This window comes from Melopsittacus undulatus, chromosome 3 (genome assembly GCF_012275295.1).
Source record: "Melopsittacus undulatus isolate bMelUnd1 chromosome 3, bMelUnd1.mat.Z, whole genome shotgun sequence".
Taxonomy (NCBI): Eukaryota; Metazoa; Chordata; class Aves; order Psittaciformes; family Psittaculidae; genus Melopsittacus; species Melopsittacus undulatus.
In genome coordinates this window covers 112166194-112191271 of record NC_047529.1, presented here as the reverse complement: position 1 = coordinate 112191271, position 25078 = coordinate 112166194, and the positions used below count along the sequence as shown (strand labels likewise).

General features: G+C 60.8%; 2 protein-coding genes across 2 annotated transcripts in view; one reads left to right on the top strand and one right to left on the bottom strand.

The window, feature by feature from the left end:
• The first annotated feature begins 245 nt into the window (after window positions 1-245).
• On the top strand, window positions 246-12005 carry LOC115946450 (cullin-9-like). The gene is given in 30 exon segments (XM_034060786.1): window positions 246-379; window positions 745-1353; window positions 1467-1621; window positions 1830-2348; window positions 2480-2615; window positions 3023-3213; window positions 3350-3728; window positions 3944-4139; window positions 4418-4625; window positions 4729-4922; window positions 5028-5245; window positions 5365-5596; window positions 5918-6023; window positions 6298-6525; window positions 6689-6779; window positions 6861-7032; window positions 7198-7303; window positions 7661-7756; window positions 7846-8021; window positions 8143-8276; window positions 8343-8513; window positions 8764-8879; window positions 9302-9484; window positions 9609-9757; window positions 10083-10293; window positions 10388-10553; window positions 10687-10832; window positions 10986-11103; window positions 11426-11628; window positions 11709-12005. Coding segments are annotated over 30 exon segments (5952 nt in total). The 5' UTR covers window positions 246-333.
• Window positions 12006-12293: 288 nt separating this feature from the next.
• Window positions 12294-25078, bottom strand: part of LOC101879626 (phosphofurin acidic cluster sorting protein 2-like) — a 41724-nt gene continuing 28939 nt past the window's right edge. Inside the window, exons 3-25 of the mRNA XM_034061066.1 lie at window positions 24791-24880; window positions 24309-24434; window positions 23961-24123; window positions 23762-23853; window positions 22720-22800; window positions 21877-21936; window positions 21330-21481; window positions 17619-17712; window positions 17249-17320; window positions 16825-16955; window positions 16583-16715; window positions 16373-16477; window positions 15773-15879; window positions 15334-15488; window positions 15135-15245; window positions 14954-15056; window positions 14224-14266; window positions 14089-14131; window positions 13844-13985; window positions 13450-13673; window positions 13164-13277; window positions 12974-13081; window positions 12294-12855 (exon numbers count right to left, since the gene is read on the bottom strand). Coding sequence (XP_033916957.1) covers window positions 12803-12855; window positions 12974-13081; window positions 13164-13277; window positions 13450-13673; window positions 13844-13985; window positions 14089-14131; window positions 14224-14266; window positions 14954-15056; window positions 15135-15245; window positions 15334-15488; window positions 15773-15879; window positions 16373-16477; window positions 16583-16715; window positions 16825-16955; window positions 17249-17320; window positions 17619-17712; window positions 21330-21481; window positions 21877-21936; window positions 22720-22800; window positions 23762-23853; window positions 23961-24123; window positions 24309-24434; window positions 24791-24880 — 2502 coding nt within the window. The 3' untranslated portion in view covers window positions 12294-12802. The remainder of the gene's footprint in view (window positions 12856-12973; window positions 13082-13163; window positions 13278-13449; window positions 13674-13843; window positions 13986-14088; window positions 14132-14223; window positions 14267-14953; window positions 15057-15134; window positions 15246-15333; window positions 15489-15772; window positions 15880-16372; window positions 16478-16582; window positions 16716-16824; window positions 16956-17248; window positions 17321-17618; window positions 17713-21329; window positions 21482-21876; window positions 21937-22719; window positions 22801-23761; window positions 23854-23960; window positions 24124-24308; window positions 24435-24790; window positions 24881-25078) is intronic.

Below are 25078 nucleotides of genomic sequence, written 5' to 3'. Positions count from 1 at the left end.
TGTGGGGGTGATGGGATCTTGGGGGGGGTCAGAGCTCTGCACAGTCCTGCCAAACCTGGCTACAGGACAGCCAGGCTCTTTACCTCATCTTACGGAGCAGTGAAGCCAGGTGGGCAGCTGGGTGGTAAAGGCGGCTGCCGACCAGGACAACCCGCTGGGGCAGTGCAGCCGGTGGCACCTCGCGGTCCCGGTACTGCCCTCCGTTCCCCCGCTGCCTCCCCCGTCCCACACGGCCCGAGCCCGCTGCGCCAGCCCCGGCCGGTGCCGCACGCTCCGCCGCGGACACGGCACCGGTCGCCGCGCGGCTCCCGTCCCGTCGGGTGGGCACTGCGCATGCGCGCCTGCCGACCCGGAAGCGCCGTGGGAGATGGTGTTGGAGGTAACGTGGCCCGGCGGTTCCATGGTGGAGGGTGGTGGGCCGGGGCTGGGGCTGGGCACGGCCCCGGCTCGTACTGGTTATACTGGGGTGACCCTCTGCAACAGGTCTCGTTCCGGAAGCCGGTGAAGCCCAGTGGGGCTGCGGCAGTCAGATGAGACTGGGCAGGGCCAGGGTGCCCTGGGAGATCTCGCTCTGCCAGGGCCGTTAGAGGCTCACAACAGTGGCCGTGGGCACAGCCGGTCCAACAGCACGTTTCAGTTGTTAACCGGCCATGTTACAAGCACTGAGACCCACAGGATCAGCCACAGCAAAGCCTGACCCTCAGCCACCCCCCCCCAACTCCTGCTCCCCCTCTGCCTCTGCAGGCACACTTCCCATCATGGTGAATGAGAGGCGTAATGGCAACCTGCTGGTGCCCCTGGGACCCAAAGTGCAGGCCTACCCAGAGCAGCTGCTGCGGCAGCGGCGAGGCCACGATGGGCAGCCCGAGTACCTGATCCAGTGGAGTGTCATCAGCCGGGAGGAGAGAGCAGCAGGCGGCAGCGGCACCTCCTCTGCGGAGACGAAGCTGGAGAACGTGTCCATGTGGATGTCTGCAGAAGAGGTCTGTGCCAGCTGCCTGGCGCTGCTGGACCAGAGGAAGCTGGAAGGGCAGCGTGTGACAGGGGAGAAGGCAGCCGGCCCGTCCGCTGCAGATGTGCTGGGGGATGAAGCCTCACTGCTGGAGATGAAGGCTGATGTCAGGGGCCTGGTGCAGCGAGCTGGGCGGCAGATGGCCGAGTCCCGGGCCCCTACATCCTCCATCCTCAACATCATCCACGTGCTGAGCGCGTATGCCAGCATTGGCTCGCTGGTGGGTGCCTTCAAGGAGACGGGAGCCCTCGACTTGCTGATGCAGATGCTGTGCCACACGGACAAGGAAATCCGCCACAGTGCTGGCAAGATGCTGAGAGCCCTGGCTTCACATGATGCAGGTGGGGCTGCTGCTGCTCATTGTCCCTGAGGAGGTGCTGCTGGGCAGCTGAGGGCTGCCAGCCCTTTTGTAGGGGTTATCTTTAGGGAGCCTAAAAAGTTTCTGTTGTTACAGGGAGCTGGGCCTATGTCCTGCTGTCCCTGAGTCAGCAGGATGACATTGAGCAGCACATGGACTTTGACAGTCGTTACACCTTGTTGGAGCTGTTTGCTGACACAATATCCTCTGAAGAGCACTGCATGTCCTTTGAGGGGATTCACCTTCCCCAGGTAGGAGCAGCCCCACCAGCCCTGGGGCTGCTGAGCAGGACTGGGTATTGGGAGATCTGGCCCAGCATCTGGGTCTGGCTTGAAGCTGAGGGCTGCTGGAGGGCTCATCCACGGAGTATCTGAGCAGGGCGATGAGGGTGTGCTGAGAGGTCTCTGTTGCTGCTCCAGAGCTGTCAGGGTTAGAGTGTGACAGCCGTGCTTGTTGCAGATCCCTGGGAAGCTGCTGTTTGTGCTGGTGAAGCGCTACCTGTGCGTGGCTTCTCTCCTGGACAAGCTCAGCGGTGATGTGGAGCAGGGAGGGGGGCAGCAGGGCAGCGCTGTGCCCAGCACACTCACTGAGGAGAAGAGCCTCGTGCAGCAGGAGTTTGAGTTCAGCACGGCCATGGCAAACCTCATCTCGGAGCTGGTGCACGTGATGGGCTGGGGCCACGGCCACAAGGCCGAGCTGCCGCCCCAGCGGGAGCCGCAGCCTCGCGCCGCGCGCTCCATCTTCCAGCCCAGGGCCGCATCCTGCGGCGCTGCTCCAGCAGCCCCTGCTCCCGCAGCCAAGGAGCCCGTGGGCTTCAAGCCGCGCTCGGCCTTCCCGAGCCGCAGCAGCTACGTGGAGTACGTGCAGGCGCGGCTGGTGCGGGGCATGCGGGTGCGCATGCTGGAGGACTATGAGCAGGTCAGTGCGGGCGACGAGGGCGACTTCCGGCAGAGCAACGAGGGCACGCCGCCCGTGCAGGTACCTGCTGCGGGGCCGGGGGGCTGTCAGCTCTGCCCCTGCCGTGTGCAGGGAACAGGCAGCCACGTGTGGGAGCAGCAGGGCTGCACCTGCCTTCCCTCAGCCTGTGTGTGTCGCGCTCTCCTCCTCAGGTGTACTGGCAAGGCCTGGGCTGTACGTACTGGGTTCACTGGCACATGGTGGAGATCATTGGCGCTTCGGGGCCAGAGGAGCGTGAGGGCTGGGAGAAGGTGTCCACCCTGCCCCAGAACTGCAGACTGGCAGCAGGTGAGCAGTGCACCAGCTGGGCACGCAGCTTTCCTCCCAACCCTTCTGCAGCTGCAGCTGGCACCGCAGGTCCTGCTGGTGCCGGGTGTCTGAGTGCGTTGCCTTGGCTGGTGCAGGCACTGTGGGAACAGGCTGGGGTGCAATGAGCTAGAGGTGCCCATTTTGAGCATTTCTGTTCTACATCCTAAAGAGGTTCAAGTGATGATGGTAATCCCCATCTCTACAGCTTCTAGGGTCTCCTCCGAGTTCGTTCCCCCTCTCTGGCTGCTCTCCTGTCACCTGCCTTACCCACAGCAGTCTGTGGGACAGTGGAGAGAGCTCTTTCCCTGGGGGATGTGGGGTGTGCAGCAGCGGATGGTGGAACGGGCAGAGGTGACAGTGTCCTGCTTTGCTGTGTCCTCCTGCAGCTGCACAGCCGCTTTTCTGCAAGCCCTCTGGGGGGCTGTACTCGCTGCCTTACCTGGGGGAGGGCTCGACCAAGGCTGCAGAGGTCCTGAGCCGCCCCGAGTGGTGGGAGCTGCTTTACTTTGTGAAGAAGCTGGAGGCGCAGGAGCAGCAGGAGGTCCTGTGCATCATCCGGCAGGAGCAGGGAGAGCAGGTATGGGGAGAGCCTGCACTGGGGAAGGGCTGGGGCCCTCTGGTGCTGCAGCTCTGTGTGCTCTGGCTCTGGCCATCAGCAGAAGCGCAGGGTCTGTGGCGAGGCTGTGAGGGTTGATGTGACACCATCTGTGCAGCTGCCGCAGGGGGGTGAAGAAGCCCTGATGCAGCTGTCGGTGCCTGTGGAGCTGGCCCAGAAGGTGCTGCAGGTCTTGGAGCAGCGTTGCCAGGGCAGGGCTCAGAGCGACCTGCGCGGCTCCCACGTCTACGCCAAGTACTCCCTCAGCAGGGGGGCTGAGCAGGAAGGCACCCGGAGCACCGCGGGGTCCTCGGAGGGTGCCGGCTGCAGGAGCCCTGAGCCCACAGTGGCCGAGGCAGTGAAGGAAGAGCTGCCTGCAGCCTCAGAGCCGCCCCGAGCCCCCACTGTGGAGGTGAAGTCGGATTCTGAGCTGTTCAGCGAGCTCCTGCAGAAGGAAGGGCTGTTGCTGCCAGAGGTGACAGAGGAGCAGAGCAAAGGTAATGTCCTGCTGCTGGAGCACATTCAGGGGGCCAGAGGCAGCTCCATTGCCTCCAAGGAGGAAAGCTGTGGGCAGGGCAGGGCAGGGCAGGCAGCTGCAGGTTACCTGGGGAGGGGAAGGCCGTGGGTCTGGTCCGTGGGTGTGTGGCACCGTGGGAGTTGCTGGGGGTGTTGCTGCTGCCCTGACACCTGCGTCCGTCCCTCCTTCCACCAGCGTTGGGCAGCTCCGAGGGGGTGAGCGAGAGGGGCTCCCTGGCCAAGATTGCAGCCGCGGTGGATGTGATCCAGAGCAGCAGCTCAGAGCTGGGGCTGCGCTTAACGGGGCTCATTCACATTCTGAAGATCCTGGAGGAGGAGCCCGAGCAGCAAGGCAGCAAAGCCCAGAGCGGACTGGGGACCAGGAGTGTTGGGTGAGCTGTGGGTGCTGTGCACCCCTCCTGCCTGGTGGGGAGGGCTGTGCCTGCAGGGTGGGGGACAGTGCTGGTGGTGGGAGTGGGAAGGCTGCTGTGTCCCTGCCTGTTCAGCAAGAAGAAAGCTGGATCTTGTGTCCCTTGGTCCCAGGCAGGCTCATTCCTGGGGCTGACCCCACCGTGGTAGAGCCACGTGGGCAGGGAGAAGGCGATGGACAGGGCTGGAGGTGTTGGTGTGCCAGCGGTGGTGGCATCCTGAGATGTCCTTTCCTGTGCAGGGAGAAGCTGGTGAAGGTGGCAGTGGAGCTGCTGGCCACGGAGGGGGCAGAGAAGGCCGTGGTGGTGGTGACGCTGCGGCTGCTGGCCCTGCTCATGGCCAAGTACGAGTGGCGCGTGATGTTCGGCATGGAGGGCGGTGTGCGGGCCGTGCTGTCCTGCATGCAGCAGCACGGCTCCTCCGCCCTGGTGCAGCAGGCTGGCCTGGCAGTGAGTGTGGCACAGGGGATGCTGTAGGCGGTGGGCAGGCTGCAGGCTCACCCCGGTGTGCCGGAGGTGCCCGCTGCCCTCCTGACTGCTGCTGTCCTTGCAGGCCCTGAAGGTGCTGGTGGGAGCTGTGGCCGGCGAGGCAGGAGGTGCCGGTGGGAAGCTCTCGCCCCTGAAGCAGGCTGACGCGCAGCTGATTCGGGAGATCTTTGCCAGCATCGGCTCTGCCTCCGGCAAGGGCTCAGCAAACCTGCTGAGTGCCATCCCTGCCGCCCTGAGCACCATGCGCAGGGTCCCCGGGTAGGGCAGAGCGAGGGCGGTGGCAGGGGTGGGATGGGCAAGGCCGGCAGGTGGGTCGGTGGGTGCCATGGGGAGGACGGCACCCACATGGCTGTGTCCCTGCAGGGGCTCCTCGGCCGTGCAGAACGGTTTGCTGGTGGTGAACGTGCTCATCGACGGCCACCGGGGCCTGGCGGAGCAGCTGTGGAGCTGCGACCTCCCCGCGGTGCTGCAGAGCTGCTGGAGGGACGGGCAGAGCCCCGGCTGCCCTCACGCGACGCTGGCCCTTGGCACCATCAACCGCCTGGCGGAGCACGGGCTGCCCCTGGGCCCGCAGAGCGCAGGTAGCAGCCGCCCGGCCCCGCCGTGCCATGGCCCCGCTGTGCCGCGGGCAGGGCAGAGCTCCCGCTGCCGCCTCGCGAGCGGGGGCCTGGGCCGGGCCCGCGTGTCCTTGTCGTGGCAGGCTTAGAGGCCCCTCTGGAGCTGGGGGACGTGCGGAGGCTGCTGAGCGGCCCCGGGGACGGCATCTTGTCCAAGGACGTGCTGGTGGCCCTGGAGCGGCTGCTCTGCGGCCAGGACCCTGTGCCCTGTGCCGAGGCCGCGCGGCTGCTGCGGGAGCAGAGGTGCTTCCGGGCACTGCTGCGCAGCCTCGAGCTGCTGGGGGCAGAGAAGGCCGTGAGCCTGAGCATCCTCAGGTGGGTGCAGGGCCCCACAGCAGGGGTGTGAGTGCTGGTGGTGCTGGGGGCACACGGTGCATGTATGGGGTCCTGGTGGGGCAGGGGCGGGTGCAGCCCAGCACATACATGGGTGCTGATTGGGGTGTCTGGGGTCGCAGGGCTGTATGGGGCTAGAGCAGCATGGTCCTGGGTGCTCAAGGGGTGTCTGAGGCACCAGGGCAGTCAAGGCTCCCAGTCCCTGTGGGCCGTTGGTGTTCCAGAGGGGCAGGAAGCAGGGCTGCCTCTGACACCTCCCATTGCTGTGTGCCATGGCCTGAGTGAGCGACCTGTGTCACCCAGGATCCTGAGCAAGATGCTGGACGGTTACCAGGAGGATGCGCTGCCCTGGCACGAGTGTGTGGAGCCCTGCGTGTCCTCCCTGAGCGCCCACAGCAGCGACCGGGAGGTGAGGGGCCCACAGGGATGTGCTCAGTGCTCTGTGCTGGCTGAGCCACCGGCAGCAGCTCAGCCTGTTGTGGGCAGTGCAGCAGAGAGGTGGGGAGCGGCAGCTGTGGTTGTGTCCTGGCTCTGGCATTGCCCTGGCCGTGCCTCGCCAGGCTCCAGCAGTGCTGCTGTGGTGTTGGGGTGAGGGGATGGAGCAGAGCAGCACCACTGCTGCTGCTGCTGGTGCTGGTGCTGGGCCTGGCAGGTCCTGGCTGCTCACGGCTGCTGCTCCGCAGGTGCTGCAGGAGGTCGTTGGCTTCCTGCACCGCCTGGGCACTGCCAGCAAGGACTGCGCAGTGGTGATGTGCTGTGTGGGCACCCACGAGGCTCTGGCCAAAGCCCTGAACAAGCACAGCACGGCCCTGCCGCTGGCACAGGCCCTGCTCGCCCTGGTGATGGACTACGAGAAGCACGCCGGCATCTCCAAGAAGCTGCTGACCAGCATCTTGGCTGGCTGCATCCAGGTGGGCACTGGGGGGGCTGGGGTGCTGCAGCTCTGGGTCTTGGGGCCATCCAGCAGTCCTGGCACCGAGGGGCAGCCTCCTGCTCTCTGCCTGCTGCAGCCCTGTGGGGGGTGAGGGGAGGAAAACCCAGGGCCCGAGGTCAGAGCTTCCCCCCATCCCATAGCTGGTGCTGGGGCAGATTGAGGAGCACCGCCGGAGCCACCAGCCCATCAGCATCCCCTTGTTTGATGTCTTTCTGCACAACCTGTGCCGAGGTGAGTGTGGTGAGTGGGAGCTGAAGCCCTGCCTGGCACCTGAGGCCTGGCTCCTGGAGGCTCTGTGTGCTTCTCGTACAGGCTCCAGCATGGAAGTAAAGGAGGAGAAGTGCTGGGAGAAGGTGGAGGTCTCTTCCAACCCCCACAGGGCCAGCAAGCTCACTGACAGGAACCCCATGACCTACTGGGAGTCAAACGGCAGCACCGGCTCCCATTTCATCACTGTCCACATGCAGTGTGGTGTGGTGGTCAGGTGGGGCTGTGCTGGGAGGAGAGGGCTTTGGTCCCCTGTGTGAGCCCTGCCCCAGCGGTCCCTGTCCTGGGGGTTGCTGGATGTGGGCAGTGGTGTGTGGGGATAGCAGGGGCCAAGGCAGGGGAGGTGGGGACTGCTGGGCAGCACCAGTCTGCTGTGCTGCAGGGAGATGAGCATGCTGGTGGCCAGCGAGGACTCCAGTTACATGCCAGCCCGTGTGGTGGTGCTGGGGGGAGACAGCCTTGCCACCATCAGAACTGAGCTCAATGCAGTGAGTACCTCGAGGGCTGCTGAGGCCATGGGGCTGCATGGGAGCTGTGGGCTGGTGTGGGGCCCTGGGCGATGCCCCATGGGGAGGTGGGGATGGCAGGAGCTGTGCTGCAGGAACTGCCTTGCTGTAGTCAGTGGGTGCTGGAGACTTGGGCCTGGGCAATGCTGCAGCCTGGGCTACAGCAGCCTGGGGTGCTGGGGCTGTTGGCCATGAGTGGGGCCCTCGCCGGGGGTGCCTTTGGGCTGCACAGGGGCTGCTGGCGAGGGACAGAGGCCCTGGCTCTAACAGGGTGGTCAGGGGAGCAGGGAAGGTGGCTGGTGCCTGCCCCTTGGCTTGCTGAGGGCTGTCTGCCTGTAGGTGACCATCCTGCCATCAGACAGCAGAGTGATCCTGCTGGAGAACATGAGCCGCTTCTGGCCCATCATCCAGATCCGGGTGAAGCGGTGCCAGCAGGTAGGGGAGCGGGAGCTGGGGCAGGGAGCTGGCAGTGTGTGTGGTGTTGGGGCCATGCCCGAGGAGCTGAGAGTTGCTCTGTCCCACAGGGCGGCATCGACACCCGTGTGCGTGGCATCGAGGTGCTGGGTCCCAAGCCCACTTTCTGGCCCGTGTTCAAGGAGAAGCTGTGCCAGCGCGCGTTCCTGTCCTGCACTGCTCGGGCTCACGCCTGGTGCCAGGAGATCTGCTGGGACCGGGGGCAGCTGCTGCAGCTCTTTGGCAGGTGAGCCGTGTCCTCGCCCCGGTCTCTGAGGGGCTGTGGGGCGAGTGGGGCTTCCGTGCCGATGGCAGGGGCTGCGCTGCTGTCCCGGGAGTCCCCGTGTGCTGCCCGGTGGCTGTTGCAGGCTGAACCGGGCGCTGCGGCACGAGCAGGGCTTCGCCGAGCGCTTCCTCCCCGACGAGGAGGCTGCGCGGGCCTTGGGCAGGACGTGCTGGGAGGCGCTGGTGACCCCGTTGGTGCAGAGCATCACCAGCCCAGGTACCTGTGCTCCCCGGGCCCGTGCCCCAGGCTGAGGCAGCCGCTCTGAGCCCGGTTCCCTCGCAGACCCCGACGGCGTCAGCGCCCTGGCCTGGCTGCTGAGCGAGTACCTGGAGAGCTTGGAGCCGCCGCGCCGCGCCACGAGCCCCGGGGCTGCCTTCGGTTCCCGTGTGCGGCGCCTGACCCAGCTCCTGGTGCACGTGGACCCCGGCGGCTGGGAGCCGGAGGAGGCGCGAGGTGAGCGTGGGGCTGGGATGGAGCTGGCCTGGAGCACTGGGCTGTGGTTGTGGGGATGTGCTGGGGGCGTGGGGAGGGCACAGGGGCACCGGAGGCTCCAGAGCTGGGGAAGGCTTGTGGCTGTGTCCCTGCAGTGCCTGTGGCCACTTGGAATCTGCACTGATCCCGCAGGGAGAGGGGCGGCTGCTGGCGGTCATTGTGTGGGACCTGCCCGTGGAGCCGCACTGAGCCTGGGGTTGTCTCTTGGCAGGTGGGAAGCAGGGGAAGGCCAAGGAGGAGCCGGCCAGGCCTGGCAAGGAGGTGGTGGAGAAGTCAAGCAGCCTGTGGGGCATCTCGCAGTGCTGGCGTGGCGTGGTGCAGCAGCAGGTAGTGCTTGGAGGGCTGGCTGTGGGGCCAGAGAGGGTAACTGGGACCTCACACCGGACACGTGTAGTGCCATGCAGGGCTTGACAGTGGCCTGGGCACTGTGTGGGGAGGGTGCAGGGCTGTACCTGGCCTCTGCATGGCCTGGAGGGGTGTGGGACAGCCCTTCTGTGCTTGCTGCCTTGGCAGGGCTCAGGCACCAGCCTGCTGCCACCGGCTGGGAGATGGGTGCAGTGCTGGGCTACTTATTCCAGTGCTGGGCAGTGTCCTCCTGCTCCTGTCCCTCCACAGGCTCTTGGCAGCTGACTGCTGGCTGGGATCTGGGCAGTTGGTGTCAACAGAGTGAGGTTGGGACTGCAGCCATTCCTGCAGGCCCCATGCACATCCTGCTGTGGGGCTCACCCCTCTGCTGTCGTGTCCCACAGGTGCAGCGGTTCCTGGAGGCAGCCGGGCAGGCACCAGACCTGGTGGAGCAGTACTGCAGGCTGTACCAGCGCCTGCGCGGTGCCACGGAGGAGCTCTTTGGGCAGCGAGCTGCCTTTGCGCTGGCCCTGGGCCAGGGCTTCGCGGGGGCTTTGCTGCAGCTCTCCTTCCTCACTGCCCTGCACGTGAGTCCAGGGGCACCAGTGCCGGGGCTGTCCCAGCTGCTCCCAGCAGAGCTGTGCCCTCAGCCCAGCCCTGCAGCCGCCCCGCAGGGATGAGCCCCTCTGCAGCCGCCCTGTCCCTCTGCAGGTCACTGAGCAGTTTGCCCGCTACCTGGACAGGCAGATCCAGGAGCTGCGCAGGGCTGAGGGCAGCTCGGGGTCGCTGCAGCAGATCCTGGAGCCCTTCGTTGTCTTCAGTGGCCTGGAGCTCGCCCACACCTTCGAGCACTTCTACCGGTGAGGGTGCCGTGTGTGCATGGGACCAGAGGGTCTGGGGTCCATGCTGTGGTGTGATAGGGGAGGTGCAGGTGATGCTGAGCTCGGCTGTGTGTGGCTGTGCTGCTCCTTTTCCCAGCTCTGGTGTGTGGAGGGAGGGTTGTGAGTGTCTGCAGGGGCTGCTGGTCTGTGGAGGCACATTCCCTGCTGGCACTGGAGAGGGGAGATGGGAGCTGCCGGGCCCATGTGCCCTGGGGGAGGCTGGAGCCAGGGCTGTCTCCTGGCACATGGCTGATGGCCACAGGGCTGGGGCCGTCCCCTGACCTGACGCTGGTACCTGTGGCAGGCACTACCTGGCTGACCGGCTCCTGCTGCAAGGGCCGTCGTGGCTGGAAGCAGCCATCGTGGAGCAGATCGGGCTGTGCTTCCCCAGCCGCTTCCCCCAAGCCATGCTGAGCAACCTGGCTGAGTCGGAGGAGCTCCAGCGGCAGTTTCGCCTCTACCAGCTGCAGGAGCAGGACAAGCAGCTGCTGGAGCTGGACAAGGGCCTGGACGAGGTGAGTGCTGCTGGGGTGGGGAGCTGGGGGCTGCCCGTGTTCCTCACTGTGCTCCTGAAGCCCATCCTGAGCCCTGCTCCTGCCCCTGTGCCAGGCACCGGGAACAGCCTCGGTGGGGGATGCGCCGGAGGTGACGGTGCTGGCCCTGTCCCCGCGCTGCTGGCCTGTTTCACCACTGTGCCACATGGAGCAGCCCCAAAGGTTCTTCTCTGCGGCGCTGAGCTCTCCCCTGGACGAGTTCGCCAACTTCTGCAGGCACAGTGAGTGTTGGGCAGCCCTCAGGCCCTGCAGCCTGAAGGCAGGGGTGTGCTGGGGGGCCTGGAGGGCTGCCTCTTGCGCTGATGCTGCCTCTTGCACTGATGCTGCCTCTTGCACTGATGCTGCCTCTTGCAGGCCAGAGCCTGCTGGGCTGGGAGTGCACAAAGCCCCGGCGGTTGCAGTGGACGTGGCTGGGCCATGCTGAGCTGCAGTTTGGGGACTGCATCCTCCACGTGTCCACGCTGCAGATGTACATCCTGCTGTGCTTCAACAGCACCGAGGTAGGAGCTGGGGTCATGGGGGGTGATGAGGCAGCAGATGCCAGAGCATGGCCAGGCCATGTCCTCCCTTCTGGTGGGGTCTCCAGCAGTGTTAGGGGCACCGGCTGCCCTCTGTTCACTGGGCTGTGGCTGGTGAGTCTTGGCCTCTGGCAGGAGGTGGCTGTGGAGGCCCTGCTGCAGGTCACAGGGCTCCCTGCTGACCTGGTGCACCAGGCACTGGCACCACTGACCCATGGCGAGGGCATCCTGGTGTGGAGCTGCCCGGTGGGAGGTGAGTGCGGGGCTGGGACAGCCCTGGGAGGTGCTGGTCTGAGCCCTGGGTGGGTGCTGGGGTGGAGGGGAAGGGAGGGGGCTGGAGTGAGCCTGGCTGTGGGTGCTCGGGGCTGTGTGTGGGGTTGGGGCATAAGGCCACGTGTGGGGCTGGGGCCAGGAGCGGTGTGTGGTGCTGTTACCTGGGGACACGTGTAGGGCACAGGGATGGGGCCGAGAGCTGTGATGGCAGCAATGGGAGGGTTTGGTCCAACAGCCACACACGTGTCCTGGGCTCCTCCTGGTCCCAGCTGGGGCCTTGGCTGACCCTGGGCCCGGTGTAGCTCCAGGCACGCTGCGGCTGAACCAGGCAGCCCTGGCCCATGCCTCTGGGTGCCACCTGCGGCTGCTGCCCCAGCAGAGCTACTTGAGGGTGGAGAGGGCTGAGGTCAGCGCCCTGGAAAGGAAGAGGAACATCCTGTGCTGCCTCATCACTCGCATCCTCAAGGTGGAGAAGCAGCTCCACATCGACAACCTGGTGTTTAGGGTATGGAGGGCTCCAGGGGCAGAGCGGGGCTGCCTGGGTGCTGCACCACACTGCAGTGTGGGGCTCTCTTGCTGCTGTAGGTGATTGATGCCTGTCAGAAGGGTGAGCTGGGGCCAGGGCTGCAGTTCCTGAGCTTCTGCTGCCACAGCGTGGACGTGCTGTCCTGTGTCCTGCACCTGCTGAACCAGGGATACCTGCGGCGCCAGGAGGAGAGGCCTCATGTCTTGGAATACGTCTCTACTGAACCCACGTCACCACCTACCTCCCAGGTCCAGCCTCAGGTCACCTTCCAGACTGTTGAGATCAAGACGGCTGCAAGACCAGCCTCTGCCAATAAGAGACAGACTTTTTCCACTTTCAGGTAGAGGAGGATCTGATGGACACGGGCTGGGTCCGGTCTGTCTGCTCCTGAGCCCTTCTGGGGTTTATTATCAATAAACAAGCCAAGTTCCACCTGCTCTCAGTTCATGATTGTGTCGGGGAGCTCAGCTCACCCGTGGCTGGAACATGGCCGGGTCACACACTGGGTGCTGGGCCCAACAGCCCTGACCTCTGTGCCTGCTGCAGTGGTAGCTGTGCCCTGTGCACACACTCTGCCAGCTGTGTCCGGCCCTGTCCTGGGGCCCGGATGGACACCCATGTACCCTGCTGTAATGGTACCAGCATTAATTTATTAAAATTAATCCCGAAAAGGAACCGTACAATAAATTTAAAAAAAATAGAATCTTGTAAAAAAAAAAACAAAACCAAACCAAAAAACCAAACCAAAACCGGTGCCCGCGTGCCCCGTGCATGGGAGCACCTCAGGGCAGCGCTGGGGGATCGGGTACCGCAGCAGCACTGGGGCTGCAGGGGACTAGAAAAGCTGCTGGGGCTCAGCCCTGCAGGGCAGGGCCAGGCCTGGCAGCATGGGGCTGGCGAGGGGCAGTGTGGTGCTGGGGGGCCCTGCTCAGCACCTCTTCTCCCCATGAGCAATCCTGCTGGCTCCAGCACCAGGAACCTGCCTGGGCCCAGCCAGGCTGCGGCCCTGGTGCGCCGGGAGCACACTGGGCAGAGCGGGGCCCACAGCCCTTCCTGGGGCCCTTGTCCCAGGCTGCTGTTGGGGGTCACAGGCGGCAGATGGCATGGTGCCCTGGCTGGTGTTGGAAGGTGCATGGCCCCAGTCTCACTGGCCTCACCTTCGTGGGTCTTGGCTCACAGGGAGTGGTGCAGGTTTGGGATCTTCTGCTGCAGAGTGGGCAGGGGATGGGCCGCAGAAGAGAGGGAACAAGAGTGAGTCCATCTCCCTGTCTCCTCCTGCGACCCTCCACAGCTCCATCCCAGGGCTGCCCTGCCTCTCACACACTCTTTGAGTAGCCAAAGATGCCCACGGGGAGGTACTTGACGTGTGTTGGCCACTGTGCTGCCAGCTGGAAAAACTTCACATCGTTCCACTCCACCCCATCTATGGAGACTGAGACAAGATGGTGCAGTGAGGCGCAGCCTCACCACAGCCAACCCGTGCTGCTTGCTCTGCCCCCCTCCAGCCCCCTCACCTCGCAACATGGTGTTCTGGTGCTTGGCTGTGCAGATGAGGCGTGTGATCCCTTCGATGACTTGGCTTTTGGGCTCTAGGTCCTTCTCTTTTGGCTTCTTGCTCAGGAACATCACTGGGGGCCAAGGACAGACAGCACCAATGTCAGGATGTCTTCACTTGGCCCTGGGTGGGAGCCCTCACCCCAGGGCTGGCCAGGTCTCAGGCCTGCCCTCCTGCAGGCTCCCCCCTGCCCTTTTAGACTGTGGCCCTGCAGTGGGAAAGCACCCCAGGGTGGGCTTGGTTACCTTTCTTGTTCTTCTCCTTGGTGACCACGGTCATGGCCATGGTGCTAGGGGACACCAGCTCCCCCGTGCCGGGGATGCGGCTGACCTGGAGTGAGCGGAAGTTGCTCTTGAGTGTGTTCTTCATACCCGTCTCCCGCTTCTCGCCCTCCTTCTTTCTGTCCAGCCCTTGTGTTGTCCAGTAGTCCACCTGCAGGCCCATCACCTCCACACCAGGGCTCAGGGACCTGGACAAGACAGGCAGCACCATGCAGCACACAGGTGGCTGCCCTTGCTCCTCTCCCTCCCCTCAGCTCTAGGAACACCCTGGCCCCATAACCCCAGGATGTGGCAGCCTTGCCACAAGCATCCCAAACCTTCCCACCCCAGCGTCTCAGACTGTGAGGGGCTTCCTTACCCAGCGCCAGAGAGGCCACTGCTGACAGATGGGGAGGGTGGTGGGGTGCTCACAGTCTCTTTGCCGTAGGGAACTGCTCCACTGGCAGTGGGTGTTGAGCTCAGTAGGGATGGGGTGCAGACTGTGGCATCATCCGAGTCCACTGGGGAGGAAGAGTGTGGGTTGGGAGGGGGGAAACAGGCTGGGAGACACCAACAAAGGTGAAGCAGAAGGGACCCAGGGTGTGTGGGCTCGCAGGGACTCACCAGAGGCACTGAAGGACTGCTCCACCAGGCCCACCTTTACCACCTGCAAGGGCAGATAATCCCCAGCATCAGTAGGGCAAGCACTGCCCCTCTCCCCCCAGCCCAAACTGCCCCCTGGCCCCACAACACACTCACCCCCACAAAGGGTACAAACTTCTGGCAGGAGTCCTCATCAGGGCTGCACAAGGAAGAGAGGCTGGTCAGGGTTTGGGTGTGCTGAGCACCGAGTGCATTGTGGCCCAGGGACCCCCACACTAGCTCACAGCCACCAGGACTGTCTCCTCTGCCTTCCCTCCCATGGAACCCCTGTTCCCAACATGGCAGCACAGGGCACACTACACAAGGAGGCAAGGAGTCGTCCCCTCCAGTGCTGGGGGAGGGCTTGCATGCGGGAGGGCAGCTCTGCCCCGTTTTGGGGGTCACAGCTCCTCTGCACAGCAAGAGGGATGGACGCACATGGGGGAGAAGGGGGGGAACCAGGCAGCGGCACAGCAAGCACAAGCCAATACCTGATATAAAAATCAAAATAGAGACTTCTCTTCCTTGGGTGCCAGAAACCAAGAGAAGGGAGAGGTGAGAGTGCAGCCGGAACACGAGCATCAACCCCCGGGCAGCACAGTGCCAGCTCGCAGCCCCCAGCCCAGCCCAGCCCAGCCCTGGCAGGCAGACCCCACCGCTGGGGCTGTCACAGGGCCGAGTGCACGGGGGGGTGGCAGGGGGTAGCACTGCAGGCCTGTCACTGTGAACCCCACTCCCTTCAGCACAGAGGAGAGCACGGGGCCCCGCTCGCTTGTCCCCTGTCTCCCATAGCCTATCCCCAGACTGCGACCACGAGGCAGGATGGATGTTCCGGGGCAACGCTCACCTCTTCTGCTTGTAGGTCAGCATAGCCTCTGAGATGGGGAGCTGGTGAGAGAGGCTGGCTCCAGCGATGAACTGGGCAACACGGCCTGCGATGTCCACAGTGTCTGTGGGAGCAAAGAGGTATGAGGGCCTCGCTGGCAGCTGGGCTCCCCTTCAGAGCACTGCTGAGCCCAGGTCCTCACCTGCGATGGGTGGCTCAGCCCTGCTGAACAGCTCTCGCCATGCTGTGTCCAGGAAGAGAGTGCTGTACTTGTTATCTACTGAGGCCAGGTACTTGGCCAGAGGGTGAGAGCCTGCGGGAGAGAAGGGCAAGGCTGGCTCCAGGAAGGAATGCCCAGGGTGGTGGGAGAGGACAGATTCCAGGCTCACGGGGGCTCTCACCCAGTGGCACAAGCAGGAAGCGAAGGTAGTTGAGCCAGTCGGGTGTCTTGCTGGCCAGCTGCTCCACGAAGAAACGCAGGACAACGCTCAGGTAGCTCTGGTCGCCTGCCACCACCACCTTCACTGGGGGAGGCATGTGGGAGTTACAGTTACAGCTGCCAAAGGGAGAGGAACAGACAGTGAGGGACAAGCAGCGGCTCAGCAGAGGGGTCAGCCCACCCAGCACCAGAAATCCCTTGCTAACCATTTCCAGCTTGCTGAGCACTGCTATGGGCAAAACCAGCACTGGGCTGCCCCTCTTTCCCAAGGGCCTACACCTGCTCCTATGTTGTGTCCACAATCCCAAAGGATGCTAATGAGCCGTGGGGAAGCCAGAGCCTTTTCCAGCCCTTCTCTGCAGTCACAGGAAGCCACCAGGCTGAGCCCGAGCAGTACTCACTATCGCTGGATGCGGGAGACAGTGGTGTTGAAGGCTGCCTGGATGTCTGCCACGGAGCAGGTGGACACGACCAACTGCTTGTGCGCCTGGAGCTGCTCACTCACGTACTGCAATGCAGAGAGCTTAGGTTAAGGCACCTGGGGGTGGTTGGCCAGCACCAGCCCATGCTTGCCTGGGCCCTGTGTCCCCTGGGGTAGATCAGGGGCCCCTGTCCCCATGCAGGGAGGCTGAAACCACCCAGCCACCCTTGGCTACATGCCTGAGCATCCCTGCTCCTCCTGGCTCTGCTCCAGGGTGGCTGCCTGAGCCCCCCTTTGAGCACAGCAGCCACCACCCTGCGATGGCAAATGCAAAACTGTCCCAAGAACCAGGCTCTGCTTCCTGAGATAAAGGGTTTGGTCCAGGGACCCTCTGATTTAAATCCTGCCATTCCAAAGCAGGGTCCAGCTCTAGGCTCAGACCCCCTCTGCCCATTCCCTTCTCTTGCTGTTTTCCACTGTGGCACTCCAAAATCCTTCTGTGCCTCTTCAGGTGTCTGCATTCAGCTGAGACTAGGGTTACAGCTTCCCCCACACACCCAGCTCTCCTCACAGCACTCACCTGGCCCTGCCACTCGGCCACATTCACCAGCACGATGCTCTCGGGCAGCTGCTCATCAGAGACAAGGATCTGGTTCAGCTGATCGTAAACTGACTTTCGGGGCACCTACAACAGCATCACCACAAAGCTTAACCCCGGCTGCTGCCTGTGGCTGAAGGACAAGCAGGGCTCTTGAGCAGCCTCCAGGGCAGGTGGCTCCCATGGGCTCACCTGGGTGCCATGCCACGAGTCTGGAGAGCTCTCACTGTCCAGGCTGCTGGTGCGGCCGCCCTGTCCCTTGGAGCTCTGCCGGTCCTTCACGGAGGTGCTGCGGGGACGCCAGAGCTGCTTGCTCTCGGCCTTGCTGTGAGACAGGAACAGGACAGGAGCACCACTGAGGAATTGTCACCTCCACCAACCCCCACTTGCTCCATGGAGCCAGTGCGAGCTGTGGCACAGGGCATGGAGGTTACCTGGGGGACACGGCACTGGGGAGCTCAGCCTTGGTGCCAGGGCCCAGCTGGGCCAGCCTGTCCACACTGCTCTCCCTCGTGGCAGCCTCTGGGGGGGCCAGCCGGGAACACGGCTCCTCTGTGGCCAGCTCCTGAGGGTGACACACGGTCACATCACACAACTGCCTTCCCTGCCCTGCTTCCTGCACCCATGGGTACCCCGTCAGGGATGGTGGCCCTGCTGGAGCCACAGCTGCAGGGCTGGAGGGCATTGGGCTGCATCTCTTGCAGATCCTAACTCTTTTTACTTTTGCTGCTCTCCAGCTCAATCTACCTGCCCCCCAAGCCCTGGTCCCAGGCTGGTGGGCACCTCTGGTACCCCAGAAAGCAAGGTGGGGTCTGAGGGAGCTCCAGCCTTGCTCCGCATCCCATAGCTTGGACTCACCACTGCAGGGACTTCCACTCCTGGCTCCTCCTGTGGCCGCAGCGTTCCTGGTTTCCGCTTGTCTGGCTCGCCCTGGGGGACAAGGACAGGGGTCAGGGAAGGATGAAGCACCCCAAGCAGGGCAGTGGCCAGTGACCCAGGCCTGGCTCCCACAGGGGAGCCCCGTGTGCCCCTGGCACCAGCCCCAGAGGATGTCCCCCCATCACTACCTCTCTGCCTGCACTGGGAAAAAGAAGAGGAAAGAAGGGAAGAAGCAGCCCCAGTCAGGGGCTGCCTGGAGCTGTGGTCTCGGAGGGAGCTGCAGGCACTGTGGGGATGTGGGGCTGTCTGGGGAGGGAGAGGTGGTGGTGATGGTGGTGGTGTAACTCACAGGGCTGCCCGCCTCTTGATCCTGCCCTTTCTGGCTGTGCAGACTGCCGATCTCAGTCTGGGAACCAGAATGAGAGACTCCCTCAAAGAAACGCCTGCAGAGAAACAGACAGACAGACGGACGGACAGACAGACAGACAGATGGGAGAGAAAAAGGCAGGAATAAGAGAGGAACAAAGTCACCATGATCCCAGCACACCCCCGCTGGCCTGTCCCAGGCACAGAGCACTGTGGAGAGGTCCTGGTGGACCAGACACCCAAGTGTCTCATGATCACACAGCCTAGCAATGGACCTGCCAGCCCCACACAGCCCTGTCTGCTGCAGTGATGCTGGGTGCAGGGACAGGCCAGGGCCACCCCAGACCAACAGGCCTAGACCTGTGACCCCAGGGAGCTGAGGTCCCTGCCTCACAGCCAGCAGTGAACCTCTGCAGTGCAAGGTGAGGAGCCACCACCTTGCCCCATCTCCCTGGTATATGGCATCTGTCAACACCCCAGCTCCATCGTGCTGCTGAACCTCTCTGTCCCCTCTAGAGGCACCACTGTGGCCTCCACAGATGTCTGTTGCCTTTCTTTCTGCTCTCCCTTTTCCAGGATCCTTGTCTCTTCCCGCTGCTGCTGCACTTGAGCAGCAGCTTCCACCTTCCCTTTCTGCTTTCCCCCTTCCCGAGGCCCTGAAGACCACAGCACTGCACACAGAACCACTCCTCAGTAGCACAGCAATGTCCTGCTTTGCTCCCCAACACTTAAATTTGCCTTTTAGGTCTCTGAGCTAATGTTTTGCTAGGGTTACATAGTGCAGCTCCAAGGCCCTGCTCCCAAATCCCAACACAACTCTCCTGGGGGACCAGGACTGTCTTTGCCAGCACAGTGTGAGCTTCTACCTTTGTTTCCATTTTCCCAGCCATTATATCTTTGCCAAGGACTGCCTCCACATCCTATGGGCTGCTCACAGACCAGTCTTCAGGGAACAATGAGGCTCCATCACTGGATCTCACCTGCCAGCTTTCCCACAACCCTTGCAGCAGCTGCAGCCCACCTGCAATGTGTGACCTCCCTGCGGCAGATCTGAGCTATGGATGTATTTGCTCACTAGCTCCCAGGAAAAGTTCCTTTTGCAGATGGGGATACAAGACTGCAGGTTTCCAGGGATGGCCACAGAGGTGTAGGACATAGAGCAGTTCTCCTGTTAGGACTCTGCCAGAGTTTCCACTGTTTTCTATTGCCCCCATCCGGATCTCTCTGAAGGGTATCCTGCAGACCTCTGCACATCCCGGCTGCTCCTTTTACTTCCCTTTGAATACGTTTCCTCCCGTGTACAGGCACAAGAGTTCCTTTGCTTTCCCTGCTCCTACGAGGCCATTTCACCTCCATAAATGATGGTCCCCACCCCAGAGCACCACATCAGCAGCAGTGTTTGGGCACTGGCTACGAGACATAAGACTCAATTTTCCTCTCCCTGGCTCCATGAGCAGCTGCTTCATGACATGTTCATTTACCAAAGCTCCAGGTTTACAGTCAGGATCGTGCCTGGTGGGACATTCCCTCCAGGTCACACAGGGATAAATGACTAACAGATTTCAGCTCTCTCCACCCCTCCCAATTGCTGCTCCAGGATCTCAGGCACTGTCAACCCCCTGTACAGTCTACACTTGCCTTTCCTCAGCCAGCAATTTCAATCCATACAGACAATACCCCTTTTTGCTAGACCTTAGAGTTGTATACACTTGGTCTGGCTTTCAACACCCCATTTAAACGGTGCTGTCTCCCCCTTCCTCATGGAGTGTGTCTTTTTCTGGCCTATTTTACTTGCAGTTCAGAAGCTCTCATAGTTCTCAGCTCTCCCTGTCCTGCAGTTTAAAGGCTCTCCTATATGCATGATTGAGTCTGAGTCTCTGCAGGTTGAGATTTAGGTAAATCCCAGCCCTTCTGAACAGCTCCCTTCTGTTTTCAATGAATGAGCCCCTTATCCCCCACCCATTCTGCCAGTCACCAATGGAGACATTTGCTCCTTCCCTTCTGATCTTCAGTCAAAGACTCTGACTGACCTAACAGCCTAAGTTCCAGCTCCAGTTTCACACCAGTGCAGGGGCAGCCTCCCTGGCTGATCAAATGGATGGCTATCTGCTCCCAACACCAGTGGTCCAACCCAAGGCATTGGCTACTGCTCACCCTTAAGGACTACCTTGTTCTACAGACATTCAGTGTCTAGCAAGGCTGTCTATGAGAGTAAATAAATCCAGCGTGAGGATCACATCTGGAATTTACAGGCTGGGCTGGGAGGTCATCATCAGCTGAGGTTGCCTTGGAACCATGCAGTCTACACTGACCGCCTTGACAGTCAGCTCCTACAGCTCCTTTGCAAGATTACAGAGCCAGTGATCTGAACTCAAGGGGATACAGCCTCAGCACTGTCAGAAACTGAGGCACTCCAGAGCAAACCAAGCTGGCAAGATGCTTAGTGAACAAGCTGAGGAACAGCTCAGAGCCCAAAAGACTGTTCCACCAGAGACAGTAGCAAACACCTGAGGAAGACTGTAAGGGCAGGTACAAGCACAAACCAGCACTAACTCTGGGGTGCCCTCCCAGTGACCAGATGCTTTCAAGCAGGCACTTGCAGAACCAGGGCAGGGATTAACATTTACATCCTCTCAATAGACTTTTCCTACAGTTTACATGCACAAACCACTATCTGACCACAAAAAGACCTTCCTTTTCCTCCCACAGCACCTTTGTTTCCTTTGATGAGAGACCCTGTGGAACTCCTTTTGCAGCTCCAGCAGACCACCCTGCCCACATGCCCACTGCCTCCTTCACAACCACTTGTGGAAAACATGACTTCTGTCATGTTCCTGTTTCCTCCTCACTGAAGCCAGCAGATTTAATACCAAACAATTTGCCTGTGGCAGACCAAGTCTGGTACCCCTACCTAAGTACCTTCAGCAGAGATTCCAGCTAATCCAGGTGATGTTTAAATAGAGAACTATAGGAACACCAACAACGAGTAAGCTTGACTTGGCTAGAAGAGACCCAGTGCACTGTGAGGCAGCCAAATAGGAAGACAATAAAAGGCAACTTCCTCACAAGAGGACAGCAGGGAAACAGAACAGCCATGAGCAAAGAGGCCAGGTGAACACAGAGCACATGGGAGTGAATCCTGCTTTCACTGCACGGTCCACTGGAGACCTCTGTGCCAAGCCAGCTGCTCCTGGCAGAGCAAGTTGAGCCACCGGGTGCCTGGGGAACAGGGTGAGGCACATTGCTGATGGTTGACAATCACCACAAAGGGTGGGAATGCAGCATGCATAGGGACACAAGGATTGGCCCAAGCAGTCACAAAGAGCTCAAAAGACAGGCATGCTTCAATGTGGAGGGCCCTGAGAAAGCCAAGACTGTCAGATTAAAGATACGGGAGCTGGGAAGACTGGGGGCCCATACCAAGCAGGTACTCTTCCAGCAGGTCAGTAAGTGTCAGATGCTGGGCTGGTAGGAAATTAGGTGAGATTAAATGTGAAGGAAGTCAGTTCTAAAGGACAGGTTTGAGTTTGTTAAACAGGATATGCAAGTGAGGAGCTCAGCGGTGCCAACAGAAGATGGTGATGGGAGTAGAGACACGGCAAGGCTTCCATTAGCCCAAGCAACAGAGAAGTGTCAGAGGGCATTCCTCCAGGTCCTGTAGACCTGTCAGCCTGTGACTCCCTGCAACTCTTACCTCAGGGTGGGCTTGGGTGTGCTGTGCACACTCTCATTGTCCTCAATCTCTGGGCCGCTGTCACTGTTGTTGCACTCCTCCAGGCTGTCATACAGCAAGCCCAAGTCCTCTTCCACCTCTTGGGTCTGGTCTACAGGGTCAGAGTCCAGGACCTGTGGGACCAAGCCCAGAGAGCAGTGAGAGATATGGAGTCACCTGCATCCCAGGCCAGACCATGCACAAGCTCCCTCCCAGCCACGAGGCACACACCACAGCACCTTTCCCACCTCAGGGACTCAAACCCAGGCTGTGGAACAATGAGGTGACAGCACCCTTCCTCCCCTAGCTCCTCTCCCCAGCAGGAAAGTGGGTTTGGTTTGAGCATGAGGCTCGGAGCTGCCTTCTTGAGGCAAGAAGGTTTGGAAAACCCAAGGCCCAGTCAGGGCCCTGTCTCACACCACCTTTGATAACAGCCCTGGGCACCATGCACCTCATGCCTTGTGCTCCCACTGAGTGGGAACCAGCCCTCTGACATCTACATACATGCAGCAGCCTTCCCGTTTCTTACCTCCTCAGTCACTTTGAACCTCTTCAGCAGAGCCACAAATTTCTGCTTGAAGTTTGGTTGCTAAAACAAAAACAAACCCCTGTCAAATCACTTCCAAAGTGACTAACATGGAGGCCACTGCTGCTCTCTTTAACGTGCCTTCAGCTCCTTTCTGGCTTCATAGGCCCAAGGTCAGCTATGATTTCCCTTGCTCTTTAAATCTGCTGTAGGATTTGGACTAAATCTGGACTCTGCAAGAAGCTGTTGTATCTGGGCATGATGGAGGACACAAGGACTCAGACTCTATCTGCTCCAGGCTGGAATAGCACTTTCCCTCCATTTAAAACCCCTTTCTCCCCAGCCCATCTGGTTGAGGAATGCTGCCTTCAAGCACAAAAAGATGGGGAACAAACTCAGGAAGAAGGTGCCCAGGCAACTGCAGGGCTGAAGGAGACAGGGATGAGGAAATGCTTGGATAGCAGGGCAGCACCCCCCTGCTGCTGACAGGCAGAGGAGCTGCTGATGGTTCACCCTTTCTAGAGCCAACCTTCCACTTCCTCAGGGAGGAAAGAGAGAAGACCACACCACAGCAGCAAGTCAAGACTGTGCTGCACCTTGCTATGGTGCATCCTTGATATGAAGCCAGACTAAACCCAGTACGGATTAGGAGGTGGGATACAGCTCTGAGCAGCAAGCTAACTCATTAATGGGAAGAGGTTTGCTAATCATTCTCAGAGCCAAGGGCTCTCTTCCCTGCTCTGCACTAGTGCCAGCATCCCCCCCAGAGCCCTCTCACTCCCTGCAAGGAGGGCAGGAAGAGAATCCCTTCCATTTCTTGGATCACTCAGTAAATGCTGATGTTACTCTGGTCATTGATGTGGTTCGGATCATTTTCCTCCTAGCCTTCTTGGTTTTCCTCAAGTCATCCTCTTCATCAAACAGATCCTGCAGGCAAAAGACCACAGCACATCAGTGCAACGCAGAGTGCAGGCAGCAGCATCTCTGACATTCCCCATTTTGAAAAGCTTTTGTCCATTCTGCTCCCAGTCTTGTTTCTCAGCTCTGTCACCTCTCCCTGTGCAGCTCCTTCTCCCTCCTTAACATTGCCCCCCAACAGACCTTCTTCTTTTGCCCCCCCTGGCCCCTCCAGAGGGACATGTTGCAGCAGTATGTAGAGGAGATACAGCAGCTTTCTGCAGCCATTCTTGTTACAACCTAAAACTCTCCTCTCTGCACTCAGCAGCATCCCTGTGTTGTCCTGTTCTCCCATCTCCAGGGTTAGCTCAGGGCTCCCAAAAAGCGTCCTTCCAGGCATCAGTCTCAACAACACCCACAACTCCCAGGGTCACAGCCCTGATGTGTGAACCCAGCATGATGGGACAAGTAATGCAGAGGACCCTGAACAGGGTTTGTCCCTGTGCTTGACCGGCATGCTACCACAAGTCATTTCTGGCCTTGAGTGTAGACACCACAACAAGAGGACAGCAAACAGCAGTAGCATAGCTTATCCCAGGGCTGGGACAGGTCTGCCACCTCTGACCATTTCCAGATCCAGACTGTACTTCCTAAAATCTCTGCTCTCTCTCTCTGGCCTGTTATCACAGGGACACAGGAGAGAACCGTGGTGCAAGATGGAGGGGACTCAGCAGGAGTTTTGTGCTGCAGATCAGACAGGTCCAAGAACACGTGGGTGAGACCTATGGATCTCCAAAGTCCCTTGCCATGGACTTGCCAGCAGCCCACAGTTCTTCCTGCTGCCAGGTATTGTGGCTCTCTGCCCTCTGAAACCATGACAACTGTTTACAAAGGAACTGAGAGGGCTCAGGGTGATCAAGACCCTCAGCCCCTGACTCTTGCTGCAGAAACAGGAACAGGACATGAGCCACCTTGCCAGGTTCTCCCTTACCTGACCCTGCACAGCATCATCGCTGGCTTCCTGCTCTGAGGAGAAGCTGTCATCCTCTTCTTCAGAGTAGTTATCGATGTCTGGGGAGCGATCTGGAAGCAGACAGTGCAGGTGCCACAGTTAAGCCTGACCCCTGCCACAGCTCCCATGAAGCAAAGGCAGGAAGTTGCCTTCAGGTCTGTGATGAGCACTAACACACCTGAAGCTTTGATTTTAGGACCTGAAGGAACATTCCCATCTTCATGGTCAATGGGCTGACTGGACAAAGAGTAGATGCTGATTTCAGCGACTCGGATGTTCACGTCCTTCATGTTGCTGTGGAGGCTCAGCAGTTGCCCACCATCTGTTGGGTGCTGCATCACCTAGACAGACAGACAAGACCCCTGCCAGGGTGACACAACAGCAGCTGGTAGCCCACCCCTGTCTTACAGCTACCCAACAAGCCAGAGCACTCCCAGCTCCGAGCACATTCCCCTGGCACAGCTCCCATCTTGGTGCTGGCACAGGGAAGCCACGTTCACTCCCCTCTGCTCCCAGCACCCCATACCTCAGCCATGTTAATGATGCCCACTGCAAGGGTCTTGTAGCCCAGGATTGTGCGGTTCTTGTACCTCTTCCTCCTCTGCAGCATGATCTGTAGCTTGTTGCCATCTCTCTTGAGGAAGTGGGGGTACTGAGGAAGCACAGGGAAGATGGCAGCATGAGGGCAGGGCTCAGTGTGACACACAGGTAAAAACCTCCTTCCTAGTGCTGATGCACAGCAGGATCTGACCTGCTGAACTTTGCGGTGCCCCTCAAAGGCCACCTCTGCTCCACATCATTCCTTAAATCCCCATGCCCAGCACAACCACCCCTGAAGCAATGGAGCAGCTGGCCAGCAGCAGAAATCTCTGCTGTTGTGATCTGAGCACAGGCAACCATAGGAGGCCCCTCCTTAGAGGCTGCCCCCTTCACACTGAAACCCCAAAGCCAAGCAATGCCAGGTGAGGGGAGCATGAGGGACCCAAGTGACCAGGCAACACAAGATACCTGCAGAGAGAAGGTCAGCTCCAGCTCGGTCTCCATCAGGCCACCAGGTGGGAGGACGTATTCATTTGATCTCAGGACTCGCTTTGAACCCTACAACAAGATTGGCAGATGCACACAGCTAAGCTGGAGTACCTTGGTCAGGCACTCCAGTGCACCCCATACACACATCACTGGTGTTCACAGCCCACAAGGAAAGAGTCGAGACACTGACTCCGTTCTGTTCCACACCACTTGCCCAGCTGGGTCTCAGAAAACTCCTTCTAGGCTTTTCCTTGGACAATAATCCTT